Source organism: Tuber melanosporum (assembly GCF_000151645.1).
Source record: "Tuber melanosporum whole genome shotgun sequence assembly, scaffold_55, strain Mel28".
Lineage (NCBI taxonomy): Eukaryota > Fungi > Ascomycota > Pezizomycetes > Pezizales > Tuberaceae > Tuber > Tuber melanosporum.
Window position 1 is genome coordinate 626,338 of NW_003299101.1, and position 27,301 is coordinate 653,638.

Genomic DNA, 27,301 nt, shown 5'->3' on the forward strand with positions numbered 1-27,301 from the left:
GGCAGAGTACTGTGGAATAGTACCACTCCCCCGGTGGGGGGGGGAAGCGACTCGGTAAGCACTGCACCGCTCCTGTCCAAAGTGCAAAAAAAAAAAAAAAAAAAAGTCAAAAATCCGCGACCGTTGTTTCAAACGGAACCAATAATAACCGGTATCATTACAGTACCCGATATGGGAGGAGAAAAACCGTTTCGGCACTCATGGTATATCACTCGGTATGCAACCGCCCCCCCCACTCCCCCCCTACCAGTGCTGACAATGGGAACACGGCTGATGTGAGAGAGGTTTCGAGAAGCTGCGAGATCGTGTCATGTGTTGTAAATATGATCCTGAACCGCCCTCGGGATATTTTGTGTGGGGCTCTCAGTTTCTTTGGGGAGGGGGGAAAGTTTTAGGCCTTTGTGAGACGGTGGTCATCGACTCGGGTTTTTTTTTTTTGCTGTCCTGGCGGTTTATGATGCCGTGGCGAAATGGGATTTGTATTTGTATTAAATTTTTATACAATATCATTCACCGTATACACTGGTATGTTTTTGGAAAAAGAAAAAAAACTATTTTTTTTTTTTGTAATACCGTCTACATTATGCAATTGGGCGCCTTAGACTGGATAGATGTGGATAAATAGACCGCCTTCCGCCGTGTGCAGATGTCTTCACACGCACAGAGAATTGGCTGGCGGTGCGGCGGAATGCATGGTTGCGTGTCAATGAAGCACGGTGTAGGAAAAGCCTCACGTGGACGCATCTGGCCAAGGGTGTATCGGTATAATCGATTGTCTTTTTCGGGCGTCTCACGGGTACGGTAGCTATAGTACTACTAATATATACTCCGAGTCCGAAAAGGGAAAGTGTAAGATCGCAACATCCTCCCCTCTTCTCACGTCTTCTGGTACTCTATAGTTCTTCGTCTTCGCTGTCTCCTGTCTCGTCGTTGTCGTTTGCTGGAGGAGAAGGTGGGGGCGAGGGACTTGGCTCCTGCGGCTTTGACCGAGTGACTCTGCCTGTACCCCGTGACGTCGGCGGTGGAGCGGGTTTCTTCCCCTTCCCGCCCCCACTCTTTGTCCGTCCGCCGATCCTGGCAGGTTGCGCCGGGAGCGGTTCGTCCATCTCGACATCTTCATCGGGGGTCCACTCGGGTTCGGGGTCGGGTTTTTTAATGGTGAATGCGATTGGTCTCCTAACGGGGGGAAGTTCGTCCTCGTCTTCGGTAATGCTCCGGTCGCTCCTGGCGTCTTGCCGTAGATATCCACGGCTGGGTCCGGCCTCTTCCTCGGAGTCCTCAGTTTCGTCATCGGGAGATGGCCTCCCTTTGCTACCCGTGTCCATTTTTGCGAAACTGTCTGATTCGGAATCGGTGGGGGGCGCGATTGGCTTTCGTTTTCTTGGGGGTGCCGCGGCCTTGGCTCTGCCTCTGGCTCGACCTCTGCCTCCTCTTCCTCTGGTAGGGGCTGGCTCGGCAACTTCCGATTCGTCTTCCGCTATTGGTGACTCCGCCTTTGAAGATACTGCCAAGGTATTCCATGATTAGCCCATCGGATATTGTAAGACAACCCAACAGGGGGGAACGTACCCGCGTCACCACCTCTAACCTCCAACTCTCGACTCAATTCCCTAATCTTCGTCTTCTTGGAATTCAGCAATTCACTAAACTTTACCAACAGCATCTCTTCATGTTCTTTCTTGAACACCGCCAAATCCTTCAATTGCTTCGTAAGAGCCTCAATCTCCTTCTCCTGAGATTCAACCTTACGCTGAAGACTACCTAACTGAGTCTATACCAACCACTCCCCTCAAAAAAAAAATTAGCTCTGCCCACACTGGATGCTGACCAACCGACTGATCACAAGGGTGCGCCACATACCGAGCCACTATTCAAATCCCCACAGGCCTCTACCGCCCACTCGAAAATCGGTATCTCAACTTCCCCCTCGGGAATTTGCAACGCCGCGATCCGTTGCTTTATCCCGCCGATATCTTGTCGGACCGTTAACTGCTCTCATCAGCTCGGACCTAGTATCTCTTCCCTTGTTCCAAATAAGGAAGCATGGCAGCCATACTGTAACACCTTTAGCATCCACCGCAGCAGCCAACTCCACACCCCTCTCTACCCCAACATCCTGCTTCAGTAACAAAGCCAAGAATATCTTTTCTAGGTCTTCCGAAGTCCCAGTGTACGACCTCGCGCGTAGCTCGTAAATCTTGGATTGCGTGACTACCGGTACCCGAGCTCAGACAGTTAGCTAGCTATGTCTCACGTTGAGAAATTGGAGGCCCGGGTGGGCGCAAACGCAGAAGAGCAGGAACGGGCGGGGTAAATCACTATTAGTAGCAAAAGCTCTCTCCCCCTCCGTCGCATGAAGCTTGAGATCCAATGGGCGCACTGCACTAGTTGGAGTAGCATGGAGCAGGACGAACTGGTCAGCGTCGGGAGTGTCGTAGCGAGTGAGGCGGGTTAACGTTGGCCTTCGCGATGATGAAGAGCTCATGTTGGGAATTGGTTGCTGCGTGGGCGGAAAAAAGGAACAGCTTCGACCGGTGGTGGGCTGGTGGGCTGTTTTTGGTCTGTTTTGAATCCACGCTAAATTTACTTGTAACAGGCATGCATGCATTGGCTTGGCTGTGTCACTGTTTGTGGTGAGTCACACGTGATCAGGTGAGTATTCACTCATCTTTCGGGTGAGAAGTTGTGATTTGGTGGGGGGTTTTTGATTGGGTCCATTGGTTTTGGGTGGTGGGCTCGGTTGATTGAGTTGCTTCAAAGATCCATACTGCAGGGTACAGTCCAGTGCTCGTACTGTACTCAAGTGTACCCGGGGAGATGTTTGTGCACATGTGGAATTTCTTCTCAGGTAAAGCGTCCTCAACATCACTACCATAGCAGGAAGGAATAATTGGATTAAGTGCTTGGGGAGTTTGGATATCGAAGGAAAATAAAAAGAGACACCCTGATCCAATGTCCGACACGCCAGCCTGCCGATACGACATTACCAAGCCACTAGACTATGTATGACCTCTGGTTTCGACCCTTCCATCCTCCATTCCGAAGTAAGCCACAACCGGCTTCCGATCTCCATTCCAGAAAATCCCATGCTCGACGACGCCAACAATACTCTTTAGAGCCCTTGCCAACTCCTCCACCTTCTCGTTACTGCCGACGCCCATCCCAACCGCAGCGCCGGGATGCCCCCCCTCCTTCCCTAAAATATCCATGCCCCCGACCCTCTCGCCGCCGCGCTCAACAGCAGCAGCGTTGACGGGAGTAGCAGAAAGTGCTGGCGAGAGCGGCTTATGCGGATGAGATAGAGGGGAGGAAGGCGAGGGGATGAATCCGTCGGGGAAAGGAGCGTCGATTATGAAATTACTGTTGTCGGTGATGCATGGTCCGGCTTTGGATGTTCCGCCCATGCGGATCGCGGGGTTGACGGCGCCGAGAGTGATTAGGCGGGATAAGATGTGAGTGGCGGCTGGAGGGACGACCTCGATGGGGATGCCGGGGGCGTAGTGGGTTGAAAGCGAGGGTGAGAGTTTGCGGTAGTCTTTTTTCTCGGATTCGAAGAAAACCTGTCAGCTTCGATTCAAACGTGATGTAGTAGTCTCTGCAGAGGGGTAGGGAAGCAGTGCTCACCAGCGACAACGACAAACTTCTTCGCGCAAATCGCGACAAGCTTCTCCTGGAACAGACATGCACCTCCGCCTTTTATGCAGTTCAAGTAAGGATCCACCTCATCCGCTCCGTCAAAGGCGATGTCAAGCTCGGTATGGCGGTCGATAGAACCAAGCTTCAAGCCACCGTTGATGATCAACTCTTTGGACTGGTACCCGGTCGGGATGAAAGTGATGGAATCGGTGACATCGCGGCCGAGGTGCACGATCCGCTCGACGACGTAGATTACTGTTGAGCCGGAACCGATTCCGACAAAACGGGCGTGTTGGGGGAAGTGCTCGTCAACGGCGCGGTAGGCCGCCTGCCGTTTGGCCGACTCCACCACTGACAGAGTTGTGGTCATTGGAAAGTTGCTAGGTTGTTGGTGGTTGAGCGGGGGGCGGGGTGGAAATGTTTTTTTTTTTTTTTTTTTTGGGGGGGGGGTTGCTTGGTGGGCTGGCTTGGCTTCGCGGTGGCATTCCATGATATCATTCGGGGATGCTTAATTTAGATGCCTGCGAAAGCATTAAACTGTTTATTCCCTGCGATGCGGTACATCCCCTTTAGGAGAAGAAGACAGCAATAGCCTACCGCAGAGTAATCTGCTCGAGAAATCACTAGTTTATTCTAGCTATCCCGTTCTGAAGCCATACTCGAGCGCAAGCAGGCTCTCTAGTGGCCCTAGATGATCGCTTTAATGGAGCGACTGTGGGGCGAGTTTAGGATAAAAGCTGGGAGCCCGCTTGAATTACTGTAGGGATAATCCAAATGGTGAAGATTGATTTAAAATATGCATCTGCAAAACAAAGGCTTTTTAATGAAAAGCGCGCCCATATACCGGAATTCTAGTCATTATGCTACAAGGAAGATGACCTCCAAGCCTGGGCACTTATTTACTTCCCCAAAGTTTCGACATACAGTGCTCTGATGACATTGATGTCATGTCTATTCCTTCTCCCCCTTCTTCTTCTCCTTAGGCGACTCCTCCTTCCCCTTCTCAGAAGGGCCGTCCTTGTCGGGAGAGGAGGCTACCTTCTTCTCCTTCTCCGCACGTTCTTTTTCCTCCTTTTCCTTCTCTTCAGCTTGGTCCTGCCGATTTTTGATTTTGTTATCAATAAGGTCATGGAATGCAATGATAGCCCTGATCAGCGAAGAGACATAGATGGCCATCAGTTGATCGTTTGTCTTGACACTCATAGCCCGGGCCAAATCGTTGTTGTGGCCATCTTCGCCGTCTGTCGAGGATGGGGTTGAAAGATTGGGTAAGAGGTTGAAGACATCCTGGAGATTTCCAAGAATAGCGTGATTCACGGGGAGTTGGCCACTAAGAACTTTTTCGAGGTAGGCTCCAATATCCCGGAGACGGAGATGGAGGCCTTGAAGTGACTGAAGTTGGGAGTTGACCCGAGTGGTTAACGAGCCAACGGCGACGTCGCGGATATCGCGGAGCAGATGTTCAACACCTATCTCTTCTGCCTCCTCAGCTTCGATTATCGATGGCGTGTGAACAAAGGTTTTCGTAGTAGTGGTCCCGTCCTATCAGCAGCAATGTCAACCCAAACTTCCACCGTCAAAAATATATTAAACACCATCTCCAAGCCCAACCGGAAACCCTAGCTTGTGGTGAAACCTACATCTTTGATCTCCTCGACAGCGAAATAAGCATCGGTAGGTACCCCGAGTTCCTTAGGCTCCACATCAATGATAACGAGTAAAGGATTGGGTGTGTATCGTTTAAATAGCTCGTTTATCTCCAGATCAGACGCACGGAGTTTAGGCCCAGAGTGATACCAGCCGATAAGCTTCTCGCGAGCGTTGACCTTCTTAAACATATCGTTCATAGACTCAACATAGTTGTGGTCGAGGAACCAAACCGCCGGATCTTTTTCGTCCTCTTCGAACGGAACTAGACAAGTCATCATCGTCAACATCAACTCTCCATCAGAACAGGCTGAAAGAAATAATGAAGTCTGTACCGGCAAAACTATTTGTTACCCTAACATCTGATCCGTTATTTTGACCGAGCAATACACCGACAACTCTTCTCCTGGTTCCCTTCGCTGAGCGACCATAGTGATCACAGGCGCTGAGGAGAATGAGAGGGGCTATGGAGACAGTGGTACTAGGAACAGCTTCACCAAGTGTAGGAGGCATCGCTGTATACTATTGGGGAGTTTCGGGATGAGATATTAGTTGACCGAGATGAATTAGTGGGCTTTGAATGAGGGGTGTTGGGGGTATCGAGATGCTTTGGCAGAAGTGCTGGAGAGGTGTCGAGAGGCTCGCAATCACGCTCGAGCCCCACCAACAACAACCCTACCGGTATGCGACACGGAAGCACCCCGCCCAAGGGATGTAAAGATAAAACGATAGGATAACTAAACCATTCAATAGATAATAGAAAAGAGAAGAATTGAAGCCGATTTTTTTGTTCTGTGCATATTTTCGGCAGTAGTCGGACCAGAGGAGATCAGGACAATGTTGGGCCGTGAGACCGAAGTAAACCCCAACCCTTCAAATCCTCAACTTATTTCTCCAGCCTGTCCCGTCCTTCCGGGGCCCGTCCCTTTCTATCAATTGCGCTTCTGGTTTCGACTCCACTCATACACGCTACACTCTCCACTCTCCACTCTCCACTCAACTCCACTCAAAAAATCAAAAAATTCCAAATATGGCACCCTCATTAGAAGATGTTGCAAGTCTCAAGGACTTGGTCAAAAAGCTGCAGGAACGGATAGAAAAACTCGAACTAAGCATCACTGGGGATCCCGGCAGCGGGGCGGATGCTCCAGTCGATTCACTTAGGATGATTCTTATGGGGCCTCCCGGTGCTGGTTGGTGATGCCTTTTTTCTTTCTTTTCGTATAAAGCTGGGTCTCAAGTTTATTTTGGCAAACCGCCCTCAAAACGCACGCCTCGGCTAACGTGGGGGTAAAATGTAGGCAAGGGCACACAGGCTCCAAAGATCAAAGAGAAATTTTGTATCTGCCACCTGGCATGTTTTCTCTTGCGATGCAAATATTCTGAGGGCTATTATCAATACTAATGAACATGACTGTTCTAGGCTACTGGCGACATGCTTCGCTCCCAGGTCGCGAAAAAGACAGCTCTCGGTCGTGCGGCAAAGAAGATCATGGACGAGGGTGGTTTGGTCAGTGATGAGATCATGGTTGGTATGATCAAGAACGAACTTGACAACAATACTGAATGCAAGAATGGGTATTTCAACCATAGCTGTAGTAGAAACACTTTTGTTTGTCTAACAGAGTTTTTTTTTTTAGTTTCATTCTTGATGGCTTCCCTCGCACTGTTCCTCAAGCAGATCGTCTGGATTCTATGCTTGCCAACCGTGGCGAGAAGCTGGATCATGTGGTCCAGCTCGAGATTGACGATGCCCTCCTGGTTGCTCGCATCACTGGACGTCTTGTTCACCCCGCTTCTGGGCGCTCCTATCATAGAATCTTCAATCCTCCGAAGGAGTCTATGAAGGACGATATCACTGGCGAGCCCTTAATTCAACGGTCTGACGACAACGCCGAAACTCTCAAGAAGCGTCTTGTCACCTATCACCAACAGACTAAGCCTGTCGTCGAATACTACAAGGGGAAGAACATATGGAAGGGTATCGACGCTTCGCAGGAGCCCGGTGTTGTCTGGAGACAACTCTTAGGCATCTTTGGAGAGAAGAAACAGTTTCCGGTTTCTACTGCTGGAAGCAAAATTCTCGAGAAGGTTGGAATTTCAAAATAGATTCTAGGATAGCGTTGCTTGTTTCTTTGACTTTATTACATGGGATGTGTTTTTCTGCGTATTGCCTACTTTCTGTGGGGGGCTTTTTTTTTTTTTTTTTTTTTGTTGTATCAGTAGAGACAGCTTTACCGGGGGTGCTTGGGCTTGGTAGGAAAAGGGTGGCGAGTGATCGGAAATGCATGTCTGTAAATGGAAAGTGAGAAACACTTGCTTGCGGTGGTAGCTGGGGCAAAGAAGGGTTCGAGCGAAGAAGGTGGAAGGAACAAGAAAGCATATTGTGCTGGGGGGTTGAAGTTTGCCCACAGCTCAGGGGTGTGGACATCGGAAATTTTTTGGAGAAAAAAAAAGCCCACCTGGGCATCAGAAAGTTAGGCTTCGCGTCCCTGGTTCCGGTGATGGCGTACAGTAATCTGCACCAGGAACGGCTGGGGAAAAAAAAAAAAAGGTGCGGGTCACATACCGGTACCAGTATGGGTGCCCGAGGGTTCGGCGAACTCCATCAGCAGTAATTTAGTATTCTAATGCCGAGACCGGTGAAGGATAAAGGATCCAAAATTTCTAAGAGTGGTATCGTGGTTAGGGCGTTATAGAATCGGTTACTAAGACCAATACTGTGCTTCTGACCTTCCAGGAGCCCCCTCTGTCCTTTGTTTTTTTTTAGGTTCTTACAAGTGGATGTGACTTTCCGGTATTGCGGTCCCTGCATAACGATTCGATGTAACGGGACACAAAAAAGCGTCACACTTTTCCTTATGTTGTCCTAAGTTACTTGCAGCTGGAGCTGGGGGTGGTGGAGTCGGATGACTGGCCGACCGGCCCGATACTAGATGCCCCGCATCGCTGCTCGTTGTTGTTGTGTGCCCTTGTAAGTGATTATCGTACCGGTATGTGTGTAAATGTATCAGGGACAGCAAATTTTACGGTGCAATGAGTGCACAGTGGCTTGTAAACCTGGGAAATATTACTACTATTTCTCCTCGGGGGCATAGTACCGGTTTGGGTATTTTCTGTTACTGGCTCATGGTGGTTTATCCGAAATTGACTTTGGATACCAGTAGGAGTATAATACGCCCAGCTCGTCTTGTCTGTATGGTCGATGGAGAATATCCCCTTGCGCTGAACTGTATCAAGGTTGAGAAATGTTACTGGCTAATAAACCAAACACCAGGACTTGTGATAAGAGCTCTCATGTTAGGAAAAAGCCCCTTTTGCACTGTGTTCCTAAAAAAAGAAAAAGTGGGAAAGGAGCCATTCACCACTGTAAAGTAACTCATTCTATTTCTCTCAGTATGATATCATACACAAAATGTGAACACCATCCGTAGCTCGGATCTAGGAAAGAAACCGGAAGAGCATACAGACCCCTAAAACCGCTATTCGAGAGTAGAGGTTGATTTGCGGGGTTTGGATGGTGAGGATGATAGTGGAGTAGTGTTTTATAAAAAATATTTCGTTTTGTTTCCGAATCAAGACGTACGTAGAGGAAGACTATCGACAACGACCAGGTCATGCACACTACTCGAGTACGTCCATCAGCTTTATATTACGGTGCGCTAATAATACCTATTGCAGTGTTGTTGGCCGCCAAGCAATGAGCACGGGAAGTCTCGAAGCTAGTCAAGAATGCCGCTGAGTGCTCTACTCTGCGCGGGGGGGAGCATGCAAACTGGTGCTGAGTTGATGAAGAGTCCACAGCGCCGAAATCAGCCACTGGGTACCGCTCTCTTGGGTCCCCAAAACCCTCAAATTGGAAGGATATCAACTCAAGTACGGCAATCCATCCTATTGAAAATATTACCCATATGGAGACAACACACTAGTCCCTTGAAGGATCCTCGCTCCCACGCCTAGGACTGGGATGGTTCGCGTCCTCCCGAGATGAACCGCTGTGGGGCGTGCTATTGGGGAATATAGCTCTTATTTTCTGTCGTCGCATTGGGATCGGGGAGCTTGGGGGTAGCCGTTCAAGTTGGTACTGGTAGACTATTAGACTCCCGATCATTCACCTGCTACTGGAGTAGCAGGGCCTGGGTGACCATAGAGGCTGACCTTGTGGTTTTTATTATATCGCTCCTCTTGACTGAGAGAATATTAACTGAACAGAATACCTTTGAGGATGCTCGCTGCGAGATTAAGTTATGGGGTGGAGATGATACGGTACGTAACCTGCTGCACCATCCCGAAAACGTCAAACTCTCAACCCCACACTCTAAATTGTGTCTAAGTCCCAGCCAAAATGAAAGGTCCTACTACCAGATATCGTGTTCCCAAGCAAAGGGGGGCCATGGAAATACAGATCTCTGCACTGTATTGGGGCTGGGTTGTCATCGTATTTTTACCTAGGGGGTAAGGGAAAGTATGGCGAACTATCATATGTGTTTGGCAGCCAAGACTTTGCCATACTTTTTCCTACCCCCGAGTACTCGTATATGTACTGTACAGTACTCGTACAGTACTAGTACGAGTACATTGCTGGACAAAGCGGTTGCATCCCCGTCCTACAACTTAATCTCGTGGCAAGCACTCTACGGTACTCGAGTACAGAACGGTTGTGGTATCAGGTTCATTGCGCGAAACTGGTGCTCAGGGATTGACAAGGGTGCTTTACCGGTATGATAGTTTACCAGTTAATTGTCGCATGTCATCGCTGTCTTGGCACGACTCAAAAATTCCCAAGTCACGGGATAAAACCAACTGTAATTTTTTTTTCCTCAAAATGACCGACCTCCTCCCACCTCCGAAAAAAAAAAGCCCCATTACAAACCCATTACAAACCTTCTTCAATCTATCTATTTGAATAGTTGAGTCCTTGCCTTTAATTCTCCCTCTATTACGATCTTAATTCGGCGTTGAAAAATGTCTCCGGCACTCGTTTCCAATACCTCAGCGAGGGACGTTAAGAAGGAGTCCGGCATTGCTAGGTTACTCGGTTCTGGTGAGATATAGTCCCCCTTTCTCTTCTTATCCGACTTATTTTGGGGGATCAATTCTAATCCGGCCTTTCAGGATGTGCTGGTGTTGCGGAATTGGCGGTTTTCCACCCTGTGGGTCATTGCCTATATTCTCACTTATTCAAGTGGGATTTGTCGTGAGTGGTATCGCAAGAAAGCTGACCTTCTTTCTGCAAGGTCGATACCATTGCGAAGCGGTTGATGAGCAATCATGGAAAGATCGCCTCTGTGTCACAATTGAACACTGTCATTTTTAAGGAATATTCCGCCGCTCCTCTCGGCCGCAAGTTTTTCTCGTTGTTCCCTGGATTGGGGTATGCTGCTGGGTATAAGGTAAGTTTGTTTCCTCTTCACGCTGACGGTGAAAGTTGATCGTGTGGTGCGGAACAGGTGTCGCAAAGAGTTTATAAGTATGGTGGTCAGCCTTTTGTGAGGGATTACCTCTCCACACACCATGGTGAGAAGTTTGACAGGGCTTTTGGAAGGGGGAGTGGAAAGGCTATATTGCATGCCACCGCCGGAAGGTTTGTTACTACTATCTCAGCTCTTTTCATACATTAAAGCACTTTGAGGGCTGAAACAGCTGCGTTGTTAGTTTGATTGGCATCGGAGAAATTGTTCTTCTCCCTCTTGACGTACTCAAGATCAAGCGCCAAACAAACCCAGAGGCATTCAGAGGACGGGGTCTCTTCAAGATAATCTCCGACGAGGGATTAGGTTTGTACAGAGGATGGGGGTGGACCGCTGCCAGAAACGCCCCTGGAAGTTTTGCGGTTCGTCAATTCTCACTTCCTATATATATGCACCAACGCCTTGCTGACAGACCTTGTGTAGCTCTTCGGTGGTAGTGCGTTCGCAAAGGAAATGTTGGGACTCACCGACTACAATGCCGCAACCTGGGGACAAAATTTCATCGCATCCATTGCCGGAGCGTCTGCGTCACTCGTCGTCTCTGCTCCTTTGGACGTCATCAAGACTCGTATCCAAAACAGGTAATTTAAACCCGCCCCTCTCCTGTGATCCCCCACTGCCCCACTCGTCTAACAAGAATGGTATGTAGGAACTTTGAAAACCCCGAGAGTGGCTTCCGGATCGTCTCCAACATGATAAAGCATGAGGGGCCTACCGCATTCTTCAAGGGCCTCACTCCCAAGCTCTTGATGACAGGGCCTAAGCTTGTATTCTCTTTCTGGCTTGGTACTCACTAGCCTACTTACCCAAATTACTTCAATGGAATCATCACTAACTCTCTCGATCCAGCTCAAACTTTGATACCCGCTTTCGATAGGCTCATGTAAGGAGCAAAGATTTGGCGTCACGAAACATCAAGGTAATAATTTATTTCAGCAAGGGCATCCAACAAAGGGTACCCCCATAGATATTTTAGGGTGTATGCTTTCTATTTTTATCATACCTTTTTCGCAGGATAGAACGGACAGGTTGGGGCCGGAACGGATGGGCGAGAAAATCAAATGCTCGATTTTTCCAGTATTTGGATAGGCTTATTCATTATTCTTTTTAGTTCCCTTTCCCCACGTTGCATCTCCGCTCACTTTGCCTTCTCTCGTTCATTATTTTTCACTTCCAGGGGGGATTAGCCAATGTATTGTAGACTACGATAAGGTGGGACCTTCTTTATTTTTTTCGTATCCCGTGTATGATACCATTGTTGTATTCGAAAAGTACCTTTTATCAAGATTGAAGAAGCTCTCTCCCCACGAAAGACTTGATGTTGATTTTGGCCCAATCATATACACTGCCTATAGTGCTCGAGCACCCAAAGCTACTAGCTAACATCAGGCCGGTGGGGAGTAGCATGGCGCTTTCTATTCTTTCTGATTTATGAGGGATTGCTGTCAACAAAATTCTCCAATCAGGTGGCCCGAGAGGAGAGCAATTGCTTTGTTTCCACCGAAAGCCATACTTAGGAGGGCAAGCCTCTGGTGGTGGCGCGTACTTAGGAGGTGAGCATAAGTCAGGCTAATTTGAGGTTAATGGCCAGCGATGGTCACTCTTTTTTTACTGAATGGGGGAAAGAGTCCGGAGGGTGCAAGGGTTCCGACGTGAGAAATATTATTTAAACATGCCCTCTCGTTGGCTGAATGGCTTAGGAGCTGGTGATAATATGTCCACCCGACTTCTCTTCACACCCCGTATCGTAAATGAGCTGAGCGACATGAAATTTCCACCGAAAGCGGGAATGAGGTTATGTGATATATCCTTATATAAGTTTCTCGCACGAAGGCCAGAAACGAAGATAAAAATAACAAACAAAACCACTCGCATCAACCGGAGACAGTGCGATACCGGTGACACAGTGGGGGTCAAGCATGGCAGGCCAGAGGCAGGATCCCCCGAGTAAACAAAAATATGATTAACCAAAAGAACAGGCCCCGGAGAGCCGTTTCAGTGATTAAACTGAAAAGAACAGATACTACACTTGATCTAAGCCTGTCCGATAGTTAGCATTTGTATCATAACAATGAAGGAAGTTGTTGTAGGCTTACCAAAAGGCAAAGAGAGCTGAGGAGAAAAGGAGGAGAAGGAGGTCGGGGATGGTCGGTATATATAGACCAAAATGGAGAATGCCAAGAAATCCAATTTTCGCCGCTGGATGGCGGGTTAGGGGTTTCCTGAGGAGTTTTTCCCATCAAGGCCCAAACAATCCTAAGAACACCGCCCTGAAGTCCGGGTTAAGGTCTTGGTGGGCTTTGCTTAGGCGTTTTTCTATGATAATAATCATGCTAAATCTAGTATCCTCGGGATCAACACATCGCGCGCAGGCAAGTTTTTCTCCACTGCTGGACCCATAAGTCCCTGTTCCGGGGCGTTTATCAACGGTATGATACAGAACAGAGCGGGTAGGTGTCGTTGTGGGTTGTGGTTAGACTATACTGGAGTTGGTCGAACGGCGGCTTCATGTGTAAGCATACCGCTTCTTTTGGCGCGGCATGCTTACACTACTCGAGTACCAGCGATTTTTGTTATAATACCAGCTTCGTATAGTACTCGGGAATCCCCCGGGCTACTAAAACCTCGAAAATATCTTACTACCCCTATCACCGCCCCAGGCATCCGGTGCTTTATGTTACCACAGCAGTTCTCATACCGGTATGTTCTCGGCGTATTTACGGTAGCAAGCGCGCCCTGATGGACTTGTACCGCCGATCGATAATATTCATAACGTGCCCAATCTGGGAACACTGCAACAAGAACGGTTAGCCAGATTTTCTATTACAGGTATCAGGACCATGTGATTGATATATCTCTCGACCGCACCCGTATGCACAACTGCGAGGCTCCAGTATGGTAACTAACAAAAGCGTTGATTGCTGAAGACGATAACAGGAGAAACAGGAAATTTTCAAGGGTTCGGGGGTCTAGGATATGATTATTAATTATTATTTAGAGGGATCTACAGTACAGTACTGTAGTCGTGAAACATGGCCACTACCAAATATGCCTAGCAAGAGAGTGCGAGTACTCGTACAGACCGACTTTAACGTGAACCTCTGAAAATCTTTGAGGTCCCGCGCTGAGACAGGATGCGGGGCTAATCCGAAGACAAGTGGGCGACAGCCCGAGACCAAACTTGCCCCCAATTGTCATAGTATTCAAGGATTGTGGGTAGAGAGATAGGCTCAGGAATAAAAATAGTATGATACGGTGCATAAATAATGTCTCTGTAAACTAGAGGCTGGTATCATACACTTGAGAAGGAGACGTTCGGAGAATGGGTGCTTCTTCTGGTACAGTAGACTACTAGACTATGCAATTATCCTTCAGCCCTCAGCCGAGACAAGTACGAGTGCTGTAAAAGGAAGGAATACGGCAGACATTACTGGAAGAGGCAACTTCAACGTCCGAGCGAGACTCTCAGGTATGATACTTCGCCATCGCAACATAATTTCGATGGGAGCACAGTTTGGTTGCGCTGCACAGTACGAGCACGGTACAGTACCAGAAAATTTTGCCCCAAATCAATCCAACCCACTCCTAACACTACCAGTATACCGCCTTTTATACCCGTATTTTATATCATACCCATTGTAGTTTAGATTTTGCCTTGGCCATGGTTTACATCTTGACACCCTTTGTGAGGACAGCTACTACACAAGTGGGTGGTAGGGGTGTTAACGGTCCCGGTCTCTAATGCTATGTGCCAGCCCTTGCATTTCGCCCTTCCTGGTTTATCGCTGTTGCTCTTATTACCGCGTTTTCGGTAGGGTCTATCTTCACTGCTAGATCCCTCTAACACTGTATGCTAGCGGCGCGGTACCATACTGGTGGTCGAGCGCCAATTCTGCGCACACTGGTGACTGCTGCCAAGAAGGCGGGATGACCCATCCATTGTTGTCCTTGATAACCTCGAGCTGTTACAACATTCCCTACGCACGCACCGCCAACCTTCTTGCTAACAATACAGCTACAAACAGTACTACTCCCACCGCTCGCGCTATCCCAATGCGCGGGTCAGGTATCCCTACCGTCAATCTGGGACTTGCTTGGTTCTTTTTAGATCGGCATTTGTAGTAAGCACAGTACCCCTGCTCTTTATACAATCTACAAATCGTCAACAATACTCCAACCAGTAATAACAACCTTACAGAAGTACGGCAGGATGCTGACCCACTCCCCTCTCACGGTGGGTTCTAAAGCTTAGCATCGGAGAATACCACGTTCTCTAGTTCTCTTCCGATAAGTGGTAGGGCAACATGACTCCATCCCAGTCCTCCACGCCGTCAAATTCCTCCCATGGAACGATAAGTATCGATAAGTGTATCATTCAATAATACTAATTGGGATACCTTCTGCTCAACACATTGCTAGTCTGGAGTTCAGATTCAAGCATGGGCGTGCGAGATATAGAATTGTACAAGAAGGAAACGGCGTTAGTATATGCTGTCTGCGCAAAATGGGCTCCGAGCATAATCGACAATACTTGCGTGGTGGTATTTTACTCATGAGCTTGCGCCTCTGGTAGTCAATTTGGGATGTGCCGAGTGTAAGATTGATGTTAGTGTCACGCATGATATCAGGACTTTCGTGGGTGGGACGCTGCTGAGTTTGGGGGTTGAGGTGGATGTTAGGATTGCAAAAGGTGGGCTAATGTCCGTGGAGGGGGTTGGGGGGGGGGCAGTCAGTAGTAGTTTATGTTTTCTTCTTGTGGGGTTAACAGCAATTGTTTGACTTTTCCTGGAAGATTTCTTCTGAAGCGTAACTACTGCCTCGGGGGGGGTTTCAAGCGAGGAACGACGGAAATTTAATGGGAGGCAATAGCTGATCTTCGTGAGTAGCAATACTCGACTACGCGTCGCTTTTCAACTTTCATAACCCACTCACGTCTGCCGTCTGCGTACTCATCTTTCGTACTTCGTTCGTTTGTTCTTCTCTACCAACAACCCTCAATACTTCAACACCTCCACTCCTCCTCCGCTCCTCTTCCCCCCCAAAACAATCATTCCTCTCCACCCTTTCTTTCCTCTCTTCACTCCATCCTCAATCCTTGCTTTTTACCCAATTTTCGTTTTTTCTGTCAAACACCCGGGTCCACTCCTTTCTCACTACTTGGCACTGTTTCGAAACTCTACATCTAAAGCAGTCCTTAATACTTTTTAGAGCATCAGTGACCCCGGAAATCACTATGCCTAATGAAAGCAATAATACCCAGTCGGCCGGGTCTGGCGAAACTGAATTCATGACTCGTGAAGGATCCCCCGGAGGGGTCAGTCAACACGGAGTTTCCAAAAAGGTTAAGTCACAAAACTCCCCTGCACTTTCTTGGTCACGAAAAAATGTGTTCACACAATAGGCAGCCCGAGTCCCCTCCTTCTAAGGAAATCACAGATGAATTGACTTTGTCACCAACTACCGGGAAGGAGGGGCTCGGACAAGCCCTGAGTCAAAATATTTCTGACGATGTTCGTTTGACTGCTTTGATAAATATTAGAGAATGATACTAATGCTGACTAGGGCTATGGTCACAACAAGGCTCCAAAGCCAAATCTCCCGGAAGCCTCTGATACGGCGAGCATGCAGCAGTTACTCTCTAAGCTCGCTGAGCAGCAACGGTTGATTGATCAACAAAGAGAGGTTCTTGAGCATCAGCAGAAGGAGCTTTTCAGGGTCAAGTCAGATAACTATCCTGCATTTTCGGCGTACACCAGCCCTTCAATCCAAGTGGCAGCAGATCCCAGCCCTGGTCCCTTCAACACCGTTCAGAATCCTGTCTCAGTTGATAACTCTGATAGTTATGGCTTTCGCCCCGCCGCTCACTTTCACGAAGTCAATCGTCTTCAATCAGAGTTAAAGGTCGCCCAAAGTAAGATATCGGCCATGAGCGACGAGCTTGTCCACACAAGGATAGCAAAGCACACGCTGGACCAAGTCTTGACCCCTTCGGGGGAGGATGGGTCTTCACTGGGAGGTGATGTCCCGGAGCAAGCTATCACTTCTTTGCAAACAGCCTTTGCACAATCTACTCGCCCAAACACACACAGAGCTGACTCCTGGCCATCAGCATCCTATGATGAATCGATGACCGATCATTCCACCGAGTTCCATCAACAGCCCCTCTCGACTGGCCCGTACGCTCGATCCGGTATTTGGGCTACCTCCCCAAAATCTAGTATGCCCCAATTGGCATCTTTGCAGGTTTCTACCCATGGCGAAATGCAATACCAAAATGCACTGCGCCAGGGCTCGGTCGATGCAGATGCCTATGGGGGAAGCCGAATCTGGAATAATACACCCCGCTCCTTTAGTCTACAGAGCGGCGGTCCACCTGTCACGGGGGATGGTCGTTACACAGGCCGTCGTTCTTCTTACAACCCACAGGCTACCCCATTTGTCCGCTCCAACTTTGAGCATGGAGGTTCAAACAAAGCTTCTTCGAGCACAGGTTATACTCCGAGCCCAATCGGCACTCCACTTTCCCCTAACTCTACTGCTGATTTTACTTCAGGCTCTAGTGGTAGCAGCACACTGTGGGGCCAATCTCAAGTAAGTTTTCTGGGTTTTGTCGGTTTGAGTAGGTGTTTGAGGCTAAAGGAAACTGCAAAAATAGGGGCAGACATATGTATCCACCATCGAGCCACTCAACTACCGGCGGCTTCTCGAACGCAGTGTCAACTGTAATTGGAAATACATTGTCGATAAGATCGTTTGCAATAATGATCAACAAGCTTCCATCTTTCTCCAACAGAAGCTTAAGATTGGCACGGCCGAACAGAAACATGCGATCGTCGATTCAATTGTAGCTCAAGCGTATCCCCTTATGATCAACCGCTTTGGCAACTTTCTTGTTCAGCGATGCTTTGAGCATGGCACTCCGGAGCAGATAGATGGCATAGCCAGTGCTATCCGTGGAAATACCCTCAACTTGAGCATGGATGCGTTTGGCTGTCATGTTATTCAGAAGGCCTTTGATTGTGTTTCTGAGGACTTCAAGGCAACGATGGTCGCCGAATTGCTTCGACGCATCCCAGAAACGGTCATTCATAGATGTGAGCAGTGACTATTTCCCCTAGTTTTCCAGTGCTAACAATATTTTAGACGCTTGTCACGTCTGGCAGAAACTTTTCGAACTCAGGTGGTCAGATTCCCCGCCTCAAATCATGAAGTACGTAAATGAGTCCTTGAGAGGCATGTGGCATGAAGTTGCGTTGGGAGAAACTGGCAGCCTTGTTGTCCAGAATATCTTTGAAAATTGTCTCGAAGAGGATAAGGTTAGTAACTCAGATTATACCTATGGGTTGCTGCGATATCCATTGGTTGTACATACTAACATCTGTAGCGCCCCTGTATCAACGAGGTCCTCGAGTCGATTGACCTGATCGCTCATGGTCAGTTTGGGAACTGGTGTATTCAACACATTTGGTGGGCTTCCTCTCTTTCAACCTACCTCACATTTCTGACCCAAGTTTAGCGAGCATGGGGCGCCTCTTGACCGTTCTAGAGCTGTTGATACGGTTGTCCTCAATGCCGCTGAGTATAGCATGGATCAATACGCATCCAAAGTTGTCGAGAAATGTCTCAAAATAGGCGGAAACGAATTTCTCGATCGGTACCTTGACCGCGTGTGCGAAGGGCGCCCTGACCGCCCTCGCATTCCTCTTATTGATAGTATGTTTCACCTTTTCTGCTCTATTTTTCCCACTACTAACTCCCTTAGTTGCGAGCGACCAGTATGGAAATTACCTGGTTCAATGGATACTCCAGCATGCTTCTTCTACTCATAGAGAACAAGTCGCGACCCATATCCGCAAACACATGGTTTCCTTACGTGGGAGTAAGTTTGGCTCCCGTGTCGGGATCCTCTGCTGCAATCCGATGTACAACCGCTCCGGCGCCCCTTCCGCTGCTGCGCCAAGGTACAGCAGATATGGCTATCGCTAGCGCTGACACCTTTTCATTATCCATTTACCATATCTATACGGCTTACATTCTATAAAGTGTAGTGTTTCTTGGATGTTTTTTTTTATTGTTTCTCGTTTGGTTGCTATTCAACTTCCTGCTTAGGTAGATTGCAACTCTTCAAAAGTGGGCGATAGGGATTGCTCACACGGTTTCGCATTTTCATTTTGTTTCACTCTTTTTTTCGTTCCTTTTTCATGTTTGAATGGATGAGGTGGTAGTATGATGCATGGATTGGGCTTTTTTCCCCTCTCCCCTTCATCTGTCTGGGAAGACCCATTATCATTTCTCAAGCCTGGCCATGCGGGCATTTGGTTAGTTGAAAAAGCATGGTTGGCGGGGGTGTATATGAAGCGGATGGCAGTTGTGGGTGGAAAACCCTATACATCTTATGAGATTGGGGTCGGTGTGTTGTGAAAAACAAAACCAGCTGTACCATCGCAATCTTCGCGCTGTCGCACAGTGTTTGCATAGCTTTCTAATGAGCACATGGGTTTACTCTTATCTCGGATCTTAATCTCAGCGGCGCTTACCCTTAAACATTTCTCTTTCTTTTTTATGTATCTAGCTAGCGACGGATATCTTTGACGATGGCGATTACAATAATTCATACTTTAACCCATCACACCGGATATGGTTGTTTTTCAGCAAGATAATCGCTGGATATACGCTCGAGTGATATGCTATGATTACAGGAATCCCTCCGCTGTGGAGCAGAATCGTAATCGACGCAAGTTCATTCCAAGCGTCGCATCGCTCACTGCCAGTTATATAGTTTGTGCCTGAGCGTTCAAAGAATATGAGACATGGGGAAGCAAATGCATGCGCCATCTCCACCAAACCAAAGGCCCCGCTTCCTACATAATATTATCATACCTACCTACCGGTAAGGCAACCCTCACATCCCAGCTCGCATCCCACAAACACCTAGCCGTAGGAAACCCCTTTCCAACATATTTGCTTTCTAGCCGCTAACCATGCTAGCAAACCTATCGAATCGCCAACGTAACATTACCCAAACACAACCAACGATACGTGCAGAAGGCCAACCCCAACTTCCTATTAGGCGGCCAGCTATCCATAGTTCGGGAACGAGTGTTTTTTCTTCAACACGAATACATTATGGTAACTTATCGACTATGGTGGTTATTGGCGATCTGGGATTGGGAAATTGACATCGGATAGGATTCCCCGTTTTCCCTGTATCACGATCGCGACCTTTCGGTTTCTACCCTTTTCTCCCATGGGACGCCGTAAAGCGGTGGTACCGTCACGCTCACTCGCTCCCAGGGAAGATATAAGGTAGTAGCGCAGCAGATTGGGTTACATAAGTTAGTAGTAAGGGGCAAAAAAATTGTGGCAAGTAGAAGAAGACTAGATGAAACGACCCTAGGATAGTTGCACTTCTGCCTTTGATCGACGGTACGAGATGTCTCTCCCGAGCGAAGGTGAAGGGAAGGGAAGATCAACAGGGGCAAGATAGTTAGCCGTACGGTAGTGGTGGGCTTATCCGATGGATGGGCATGAAACACGCCGAGAGAGACATTACGATATCTTTCCCTGGCCTATTGGATTGATAGCCGGTTTGTCGGGTGGGTGGCATATATGATAGTCAAAATTCGGCTCTGGCGTTCAAAATAAGTTTCTGGATTGGTTCACCTACTCAACCCGTCCCCATGCCGGTCGCATCTGGTTGAGCCCAGGTCCATGTTTTCCCATTCACCCTTTGGACAGCAAGTATGAATTGCTGACCAGTGATTTACTCTGCAGTTCCCGATATGCTCAGCTCCTTATTGGAAGAACGAGTATGATACGCCATTTTGGTAAGCAGTGGGAGTTAAGTGTTTCACCCCACTGCCCAGGTTTAAATCCCTAACCCGGCAATTATCAAGAGAAAGGTCGAGAAGACAAATAAGAGTCATCGAAACTCACATTACATACTCGGTGTCTCGAGCATGCTAGATCCTTGGGAGGACTTTAGCTCTATTTCCGCTTGCACTGCGCTTACCATATGCTTATCTCGTGGGCACTTTCTCCAGAGCTGGTACCCAATCTATGGTGCGGGGTATGGTATGAGATTTAAGGCGGATTGATAAGTGCTTTTTCTTTTCTCAGATGACCGTTAGGGATAATTGCACCAGGGAATGAGGGGAAGCGAAACGAGGGGTGGGCAACCGGGTTCCGGCACCGGTATATATACCACAGTAGCCTTGCTACCTAGGAGATATAGTAGGGATTGGGAGTTACTCTTGTCGGAGTGTTGGAGAGCTCGACTCGCTTATTCTGTCAGCCGTTTCAGTTTTGTCGGGTTCCCAGCTATCGACTTTGTATGAGCCGAACTGCAAAGTGGACGGGCCAATATTTAGTGTAAGAGCTGAGGTTTGTTATGGGAATGAGGTGAAGTGGGTTGAAGGAGGGTGTGCATAGATAAGAAAGCGCAGAGTTACTAGCATCGCATGTCGTTGCGGGAGAAGCTCATCACAATCATGAATTATCACGCGCCAAGAATTGTATTCCAGAAGTGGAAATGCGAGGCAGACCTCTCTCGGTTAGGCGACCCCTCAATACAAGTATCATAAACAGCAGTGGAAGAACTCTCCCTCCGCACACACAAAAATAACACGCTTCTCTTCCCAAACATACTCCTTTACACAGAATCCTTGTGACCGGCCTCCTATCCAACCTCCTTCGTCCTTCTTTTTCCCCTACGTAACTGTCCTCCTTCACTTATTCCCCTGTGCCACAATCTCATCGCCCAGGTCCCTTTCCATTTCCGTCTCAGCTCAGCTACGATACCATCTTCGCCCCTCTCTTTCCCCCCCTCCTGCCTCCTTCCCTCATTTGGTACATTTTACGTATTATTTCATCAATCTCGAATCCATCATATCTATCACACATACATTCCTCGAGACTTCAATAGGGCTGCTACACCTGTGCCCTAGGTATGCGATCACCCTAACTGTTGGCTGCCACTTTCTGTGAAGAAAAGCGGTGAGGTGCTCGCAAGCGACTTCTCACCCGCGTGAAGACGGGTAAACAAAAAAAAACCACCAAAACCCGCAACCTGCTACCCATACACAACACAAGAAGGGAGACAACCGCCCAGACGGTTTACCTCTTCGACCTATATTCACCTGTACAACAAACCGATACCCTACAAAATTTCATCATTTTTTTCACGACCGAAACGAAAGAATAATCATCAACACAACCGATATATCTTTGCTGACTCCTCTCTTACCTCTTGTTTTTTTCTTTCGACTGCATATTTTTTTTTGACGATCTGTATCACGACACGACTCTGAAACGAATTTTCTTCTCTTTCGACCGAAACACCATTTTTAGAGGGCACATCAACGCTGTAAAATAAAGTCAAGTCCTTCAAGGGGGGAAAAATCAAAATCATACCAATCGCACGCATCTCGAATCATCACAATACACGTACCCACACATACAGCACTTAGGAGATTTTAGTACCGTACCGTGCAGTGGCGCGATAGCAGAGCGACACCCTTTGCTGATATCACACGTACACATACACACGCATACGCAAAAAATCGCCATGGACACATCACAGTTTTTGCATGGTCAAGCCGATAGAATGGAATGTTGGGACGATGACCCCGACTTTGCCGGAATTGATCCAACCTTTACACAACCTCTACCCACATCTTCTCCCAAAAATAACAAGCGAACAAGCCTTGACAACCGCGATCGTCGCGAATCCATATCATCGCGAATGTCCATGCAGTCCAGCAGCTATGACTTTGACTCCCCCGAAAGTGGGGATCACGAGAGACAGGTTCTCCTAGATGAATCACCAGCGGCCGCGATCGCCTCCGCTATTAATGCAGGAATACCGATACCTGAAAATGTCCCCTCGTCTGCGCTAATTGGAGGAACCATTAAGAGGCTAGGGACAACGAAGAAAGCCAGGAAAATTGCGACCCATGATGACTGGGGGGAAGACTTGGAACTACCCATTTCGGGCATGTCACTAAAAGTTCGTGGTCAGGGGGGTCTCGAGTTTCCAGATACACTGCAGCAGATTTTATCGGAGTCGAGGCCTCCGTCTAGGACGAATGTGATACTTCCACAGTCGGCTTCAGCACAATTGAATAAGTATCGTGAGGTGGAAGATGGTGATGACTTTTTTGCTGATACCGACGATCTCCCGACTCCGAGGCTCTCGCCCGCTAGACATACTCTCCAGCAGCAAAAGTCTAACGCTTCCCTCTTGCTTACACCGCCTTTGTCCGAATCAGCCACCAGAGGATCCCCCTCAGTAGACGACGATTTTGAGAATGATTTCGAATTTCCTGCGGATGCTCCTCTACAACTGAATATTAAGACGGGTGAAAGTAATAGGCATCAGGTTCAGGTTTTGGATAGTGATTCTGAAGATTGGGCAGAGGGTGGTAGTTTGGGAACGAGGTTTGGAGGAACAAGTAGACTTGGCTCGTCCATAATCTCGCCAAGCGTCTCGAGCGTTGCTGCCGAGAGCGAAGACGAGGCACCATTGGATGGATTAGAGTTGCCCTCAGGAAATTTACCAGATCTTGCAGTAATTCTCGAACGGCAAAAACGTGCATCGTATCCTATGGATGCTAGCACCAGTTTCGAAACGAAAGAAGACCTAGCATCCAAGGAAGAATTTTTCGAAGGCATAGAAATCGGAGAAGGAGAGGAGGTATTTGACTCAAGGAAATTAACGTTAAATCGGAACGTTAAACACAAGCCATCCACAAGGAAAACAAGTCCCGTTAGGAGATCTGCAATGAGCCTGACTTTCACAACAAACAAATCAGCGACGGAGAGCACGCCCTCTGCCGGAACGGGGTCAAGAAGTAATAGACTGCTTCACGGCCATCCGACGTTGGCACCGCCAATACCAATATTGGAGCCTGTGGCTGAGAGAGAAAACCAACCTGCAGTAGTTTCAAAACGACCGGATAATCGCAATCGATGGTCTAGCGGAACTTCGATTAGTGAATCGAAATGGTCTGGAAAAGATGCATTTGGATTGAATATTCCTCCTCCCCCACCCATACCACATTCCCGCACCTATACGGAAAGACAGAGGGCTTTGGGGGGGAAACAGTCATTGCGGACGTTGAAAGGGTCTAATCAGGAAAATATCTCTAGCACTAGTACGACAACCAATGCCCAATTGTTGAGGATGAAGCGTTCAATGCCTAACATCGGTCGCGCTGCAGTATCAACTCCTGCCAAACAACCGAGGCCTCCAAGCCGCAGCAGTGCAGGTAGGCCCCCGAGCAGTAACAGTCAGGGTAGACCTCCCAGCAGTGGAGGTACTGGCAGACCGCCAAGCAGCAGTAGTCGGCCGCCATCACGTAGCAGTGCAGGTAGACCGGCTAGCCGTAATGAATCCTCGAGATCAAAGGTTTCTGGCGATAGGATGGATATTGGAGCTGGAAGAAAACCGTCGGTGCCCTTTTTGCCAGCTGGGAGTTCGGTGAGGCAGAGTCAGCATATTTCGGCGAAACGGTCTCGCCAAACGTTCGACTACAAAGAGTCCATTGCGGCTGAAAGACGCACAAATAGCCGTCTACAGCAGCGAACGCCACGCCACTCACCATCTTCGTCCACCGCATCGGCGAAGGCAAAAAGAGCAACACCCACAGTTGCCCCAGAACACCTAAGGAGAGAAGCAGCCGCGATTGAAACGTTGACTCAGCCGACAAGGAAAAGGAACTTTGGTGATGGCACAGAACTGGAAATTTTCGACGATTTACCAACAAGTGCCAAGCTTGAGAATCGGTTTGTAGTTGCACCTGCGGGCCGTGGGGCACCCGAGGCAACAAAATCCAGGAGCGTACCTGTCCACGGGACTACAGGGAGAGATGGAGAAAGCCCCTCTAAGAGGATTGACCTGACCAACCGCTTCGGGGAAGTTCCAAGGTTCGCTAGAGACACTAATGGTTTGCTTCCCTCTTCCCCCACCCACTTTCCCGAATCTCAATTACCTCGACTAATTTACGTATGACAAAAATAGCATCCAGGAATGCACGCGAGCAGAGAACTGGGCATCCGCCCGGGGGCGGGGCCAATCCAAGCATTAATCATTGGAAGGCACAAGTTGCCGCTCGCGGCACTGCGGGTCCAAAAAGCCGCCGGAAGCCACAGCAGAAACCACACCTTATCAAGCCAATGGGTAATGTAAACAGTCTCCCTAAAGGTACGTGCGTTTGCAGTGTAACCTGCAACTAATGGGCCAAGCATGCCATTGCATGATGCTCCATTGCTGTCTTTTTTTTTTTTTCCATTCGTAGTGTTGTGGCGTTTGTAAAACGGACTGCTATTGCATACAGCCAAAAATTGGCCAGAGCCCCAGAATTTTTGTGATATGCAATAGCAGTCCGTTTTGCAAGCGCCACGACATTACGAGCACCCATGTCGATCATTGTTTCTCGCTTACCTTCCTGCTTTCGTGCCCCTGTCGATCTGCAACGCGGGCTTTACTGCGTTTTAATGTTTCATGGGTTCTGGTAGGCTAACACGAAGTCACGTTATCGTCACGCAGTGACCGCGGTTAATGGGATGACATATAACCCCAAGACATACAAGTGGGAAGGGAACGAGGGTGACGTAAAAGGGTTCGAAACACAAAATCCCACGCCACCTCGCCCTGCCTTGATCGCCAATGTCAACCAGAACGGCTCAAAGCTGGGAATCCAAGTTGTCCGTGGCATGGTTTTCGATCCCTCAAGGATGTGCTGGCTCAAGGTCGATGAGGACCCCGATGAAGAGGAGCATGACCCGTTCGAGGGATTGGACGACCTCCAGGATCACGACATGATCAGCATTGATCGATACAGTGGGGGTATGGACGAGGGATTTGGGGGAAATGTTTTTGGGGGAAGTGGGAGTGGTGCTGGGGTTGGTGGCCCTCGCGGGACAAGGCTGAGCGGAGGATTCGGAGAGTTTATCGTAGGGGAGGAGTTCGATGTGGGACCCGAGTTTGTCAGACGTCAGCGTGAGGAGGAGGAGCGATGGCGGAGGAGAGTTGAGGGCTGGGTCTCTCAGGGCGAGGCGAGCAAATTAGGCAACAAATGGGCCTTGAGGGAGTTGCTAGCAGACCAGAGGTGAAAAGGCGAAGGGAAAACAAAGGTCGCCGGAAAGGGAACTGCCTCGCCGAATTTCCTTTCAGTGGAAAACAACTCACCCCCCTTCCTCTGGGGATGAAGACAATTGGCTAACCGGACATCCCCTCTTGTGTACTGGTGATACCCATTTTTCCCTGCATCCCTTCCCTGCCTATCGGTCGCTGAGTCCACGCCTTTCCGTCTCTTTCCTTGGTTCCTGTACAACAATAGTCCAAGCTGATGTTTATTACTTGGCTCCCGCCTAACCTCTCCCTAAATTTTGTATTCTACCTGTACTGTACTTTATTTCTCATCTATAACTGGTATGGATGGGTGGGTGGGGTCCGCTAGTCACGGGATGGCGTGGTATATATTGTTCTTTTATTTCTTTCTCTATTGTTCTTTTTCTTTTTGTTTGGGCGGAACGGGCGGATTTTACTTACTATACCCCACACGAGTTACACCTCTCCTTTTTAATTATTACTTTGGTCCACCCGTCCTCTGCCCATTTGGTTCGGATAGTCCTTTTTACTTGGCAGTACTGCGGTGCCGCGCTGGTATTGTCACTATTGCAAGCTGCAGTCCTTGGTTACTTTTTTGTATCTTTTGGAAAGGTTAATTTCAGAAAGAAAAAAAAGCGGGTAGTCAGCTATCTTGAGGCAGGTAGGCAGGCATGCGTCAGACAGGAAGGCGAAATGCTGGCCAGGATTAATTGGGAGGGGTGCAGGAGGCGGTGGAGGAGGGGGTATTTGAAGATGCTCGATTTCAACCATATACTTAGATTTGCGTGACCTTTTTTTTATTTTTATTCATGTGCGCGGCAAAATGCTGTTTGGGGAAGAACGATGGGGGGGAAAAAGGAAAGATGCTCTCCTGCTCGTTTGCTTGCTTGTTGGCTGGCTGGCTTGGTACTCCGCCAGCACTTGAGGTAAGGAAGGTCACTGTAGCTGAACAAAATAGTAAGTAAAAAAGAGTATGTAGGACGAAAAGCAATGCGCATGGAATGGGGGGGTATTATCATAGGTTCCACCTACCCAGCCATCCTATCGGAGTACTCGAGTACGCTCACCAAACTCCTACCCAGGCATTTCCGGTTTTCTTCTTTTTCTTTTCCCCCTTCTCGCTCTCGCCGAAGGTGCCAGCTTGTTGGGAATAAGTATTCATGCGTGTGTGGCATACTTGATATGGGAAGTTAATATCACGACGGTGGACACCCGCGGTTCCTCAACTCAACTCGACCTTATAATAATGATAAAAACGCGGAGGTGTGATGCCGAGCATGCCATGATTGTAGAACATAACCTCTGTATAAGTATACACTACACACTGTGCACCCGCTATCCCGAACACAAGCACTTGCAAAAACCCCCACCCGTAGTCAACTATATAATAACCACCACAACCTAGAACCATGATAACCTAATACATGTAACGAGA

The 27,301-nt window shown here is 48.4% G+C and overlaps 7 protein-coding genes; 5 read left to right on the forward strand and 2 right to left on the reverse strand.

Annotated features, from left to right (window-relative positions):
* Positions 1–530: 530 nt before the first annotated feature.
* Positions 531–4,006, reverse strand: GSTUM_00009363001 (uncharacterized protein; the record flags this gene model as incomplete). XM_002840655.2 has 8 exons in its annotated part: positions 531–1,504; positions 1,570–1,771; positions 1,861–1,989; positions 2,057–2,211; positions 2,320–2,624; positions 2,665–2,944; positions 3,011–3,535; positions 3,625–4,006. 8 exons carry the CDS (start codon positions 4,004–4,006, stop codon positions 894–896), a joined length of 2,589 nt encoding a protein of 862 aa, XP_002840701.1. The 3' UTR covers positions 531–893.
* Positions 4,007–4,442: 436 nt separating this feature from the next.
* Positions 4,443–5,878, reverse strand: GSTUM_00009364001 (uncharacterized protein). XM_002840656.2 has 3 exons: positions 5,619–5,878; positions 5,277–5,548; positions 4,443–5,178 (listed from the first exon to the last, which is right to left on the reverse strand). Exons 1-3 carry the CDS (start codon positions 5,794–5,796, stop codon positions 4,588–4,590), a joined length of 1,041 nt encoding a protein of 346 aa, XP_002840702.1. The 5' UTR covers positions 5,797–5,878; the 3' UTR covers positions 4,443–4,587.
* A 310-nt stretch (positions 5,879–6,188) lies between these two features.
* Positions 6,189–6,688, forward strand: GSTUM_00009365001 (uncharacterized protein; the record flags this gene model as incomplete). XM_002840657.2 has 2 exons in its annotated part: positions 6,189–6,476; positions 6,585–6,688. The coding sequence occupies exons 1-2, from the start codon at positions 6,314–6,316 to the stop codon at positions 6,686–6,688; spliced, it is 267 nt and encodes an 88-aa protein (XP_002840703.1). The 5' UTR covers positions 6,189–6,313.
* Positions 6,689–6,718: 30 nt separating this feature from the next.
* GSTUM_00009366001 (uncharacterized protein) lies at positions 6,719–7,947 on the forward strand (the record flags this gene model as incomplete). XM_002840658.2 has 2 exons in its annotated part: positions 6,719–6,861; positions 6,924–7,947. 2 exons carry the CDS (start codon positions 6,719–6,721, stop codon positions 7,390–7,392), a joined length of 612 nt encoding a protein of 203 aa, XP_002840704.1. The 3' UTR covers positions 7,393–7,947.
* A 2,184-nt stretch (positions 7,948–10,131) lies between these two features.
* On the forward strand, positions 10,132–12,037 carry GSTUM_00009367001 (uncharacterized protein). XM_002840659.2 has 8 exons: positions 10,132–10,327; positions 10,399–10,436; positions 10,521–10,676; positions 10,734–10,867; positions 10,939–11,116; positions 11,178–11,335; positions 11,404–11,540; positions 11,604–12,037. Exons 1-8 carry the CDS (start codon positions 10,249–10,251, stop codon positions 11,639–11,641), a joined length of 918 nt encoding a protein of 305 aa, XP_002840705.1. The 5' UTR covers positions 10,132–10,248; the 3' UTR covers positions 11,642–12,037.
* Positions 12,038–16,138: 4,101 nt separating this feature from the next.
* GSTUM_00009368001 (uncharacterized protein) lies at positions 16,139–18,740 on the forward strand (the record flags this gene model as incomplete). The annotated part of the gene is made up of 7 exons (XM_002840660.1): positions 16,139–16,264; positions 16,317–17,345; positions 17,410–17,848; positions 17,898–18,070; positions 18,139–18,221; positions 18,271–18,467; positions 18,517–18,740. The coding sequence occupies 7 exons, from the start codon at positions 16,139–16,141 to the stop codon at positions 18,738–18,740; spliced, it is 2,271 nt and encodes a 756-aa protein (XP_002840706.1).
* A 3,580-nt stretch (positions 18,741–22,320) lies between these two features.
* On the forward strand, positions 22,321–26,638 carry GSTUM_00009369001 (uncharacterized protein; the record flags this gene model as incomplete). XM_002840661.2 has 5 exons in its annotated part: positions 22,321–23,691; positions 23,890–24,064; positions 24,125–24,700; positions 24,775–24,957; positions 25,303–26,638. 5 exons carry the CDS (start codon positions 22,321–22,323, stop codon positions 25,866–25,868), a joined length of 2,871 nt encoding a protein of 956 aa, XP_002840707.1. The 3' UTR covers positions 25,869–26,638.
* Positions 26,639–27,301: the final 663 nt, after the last annotated feature.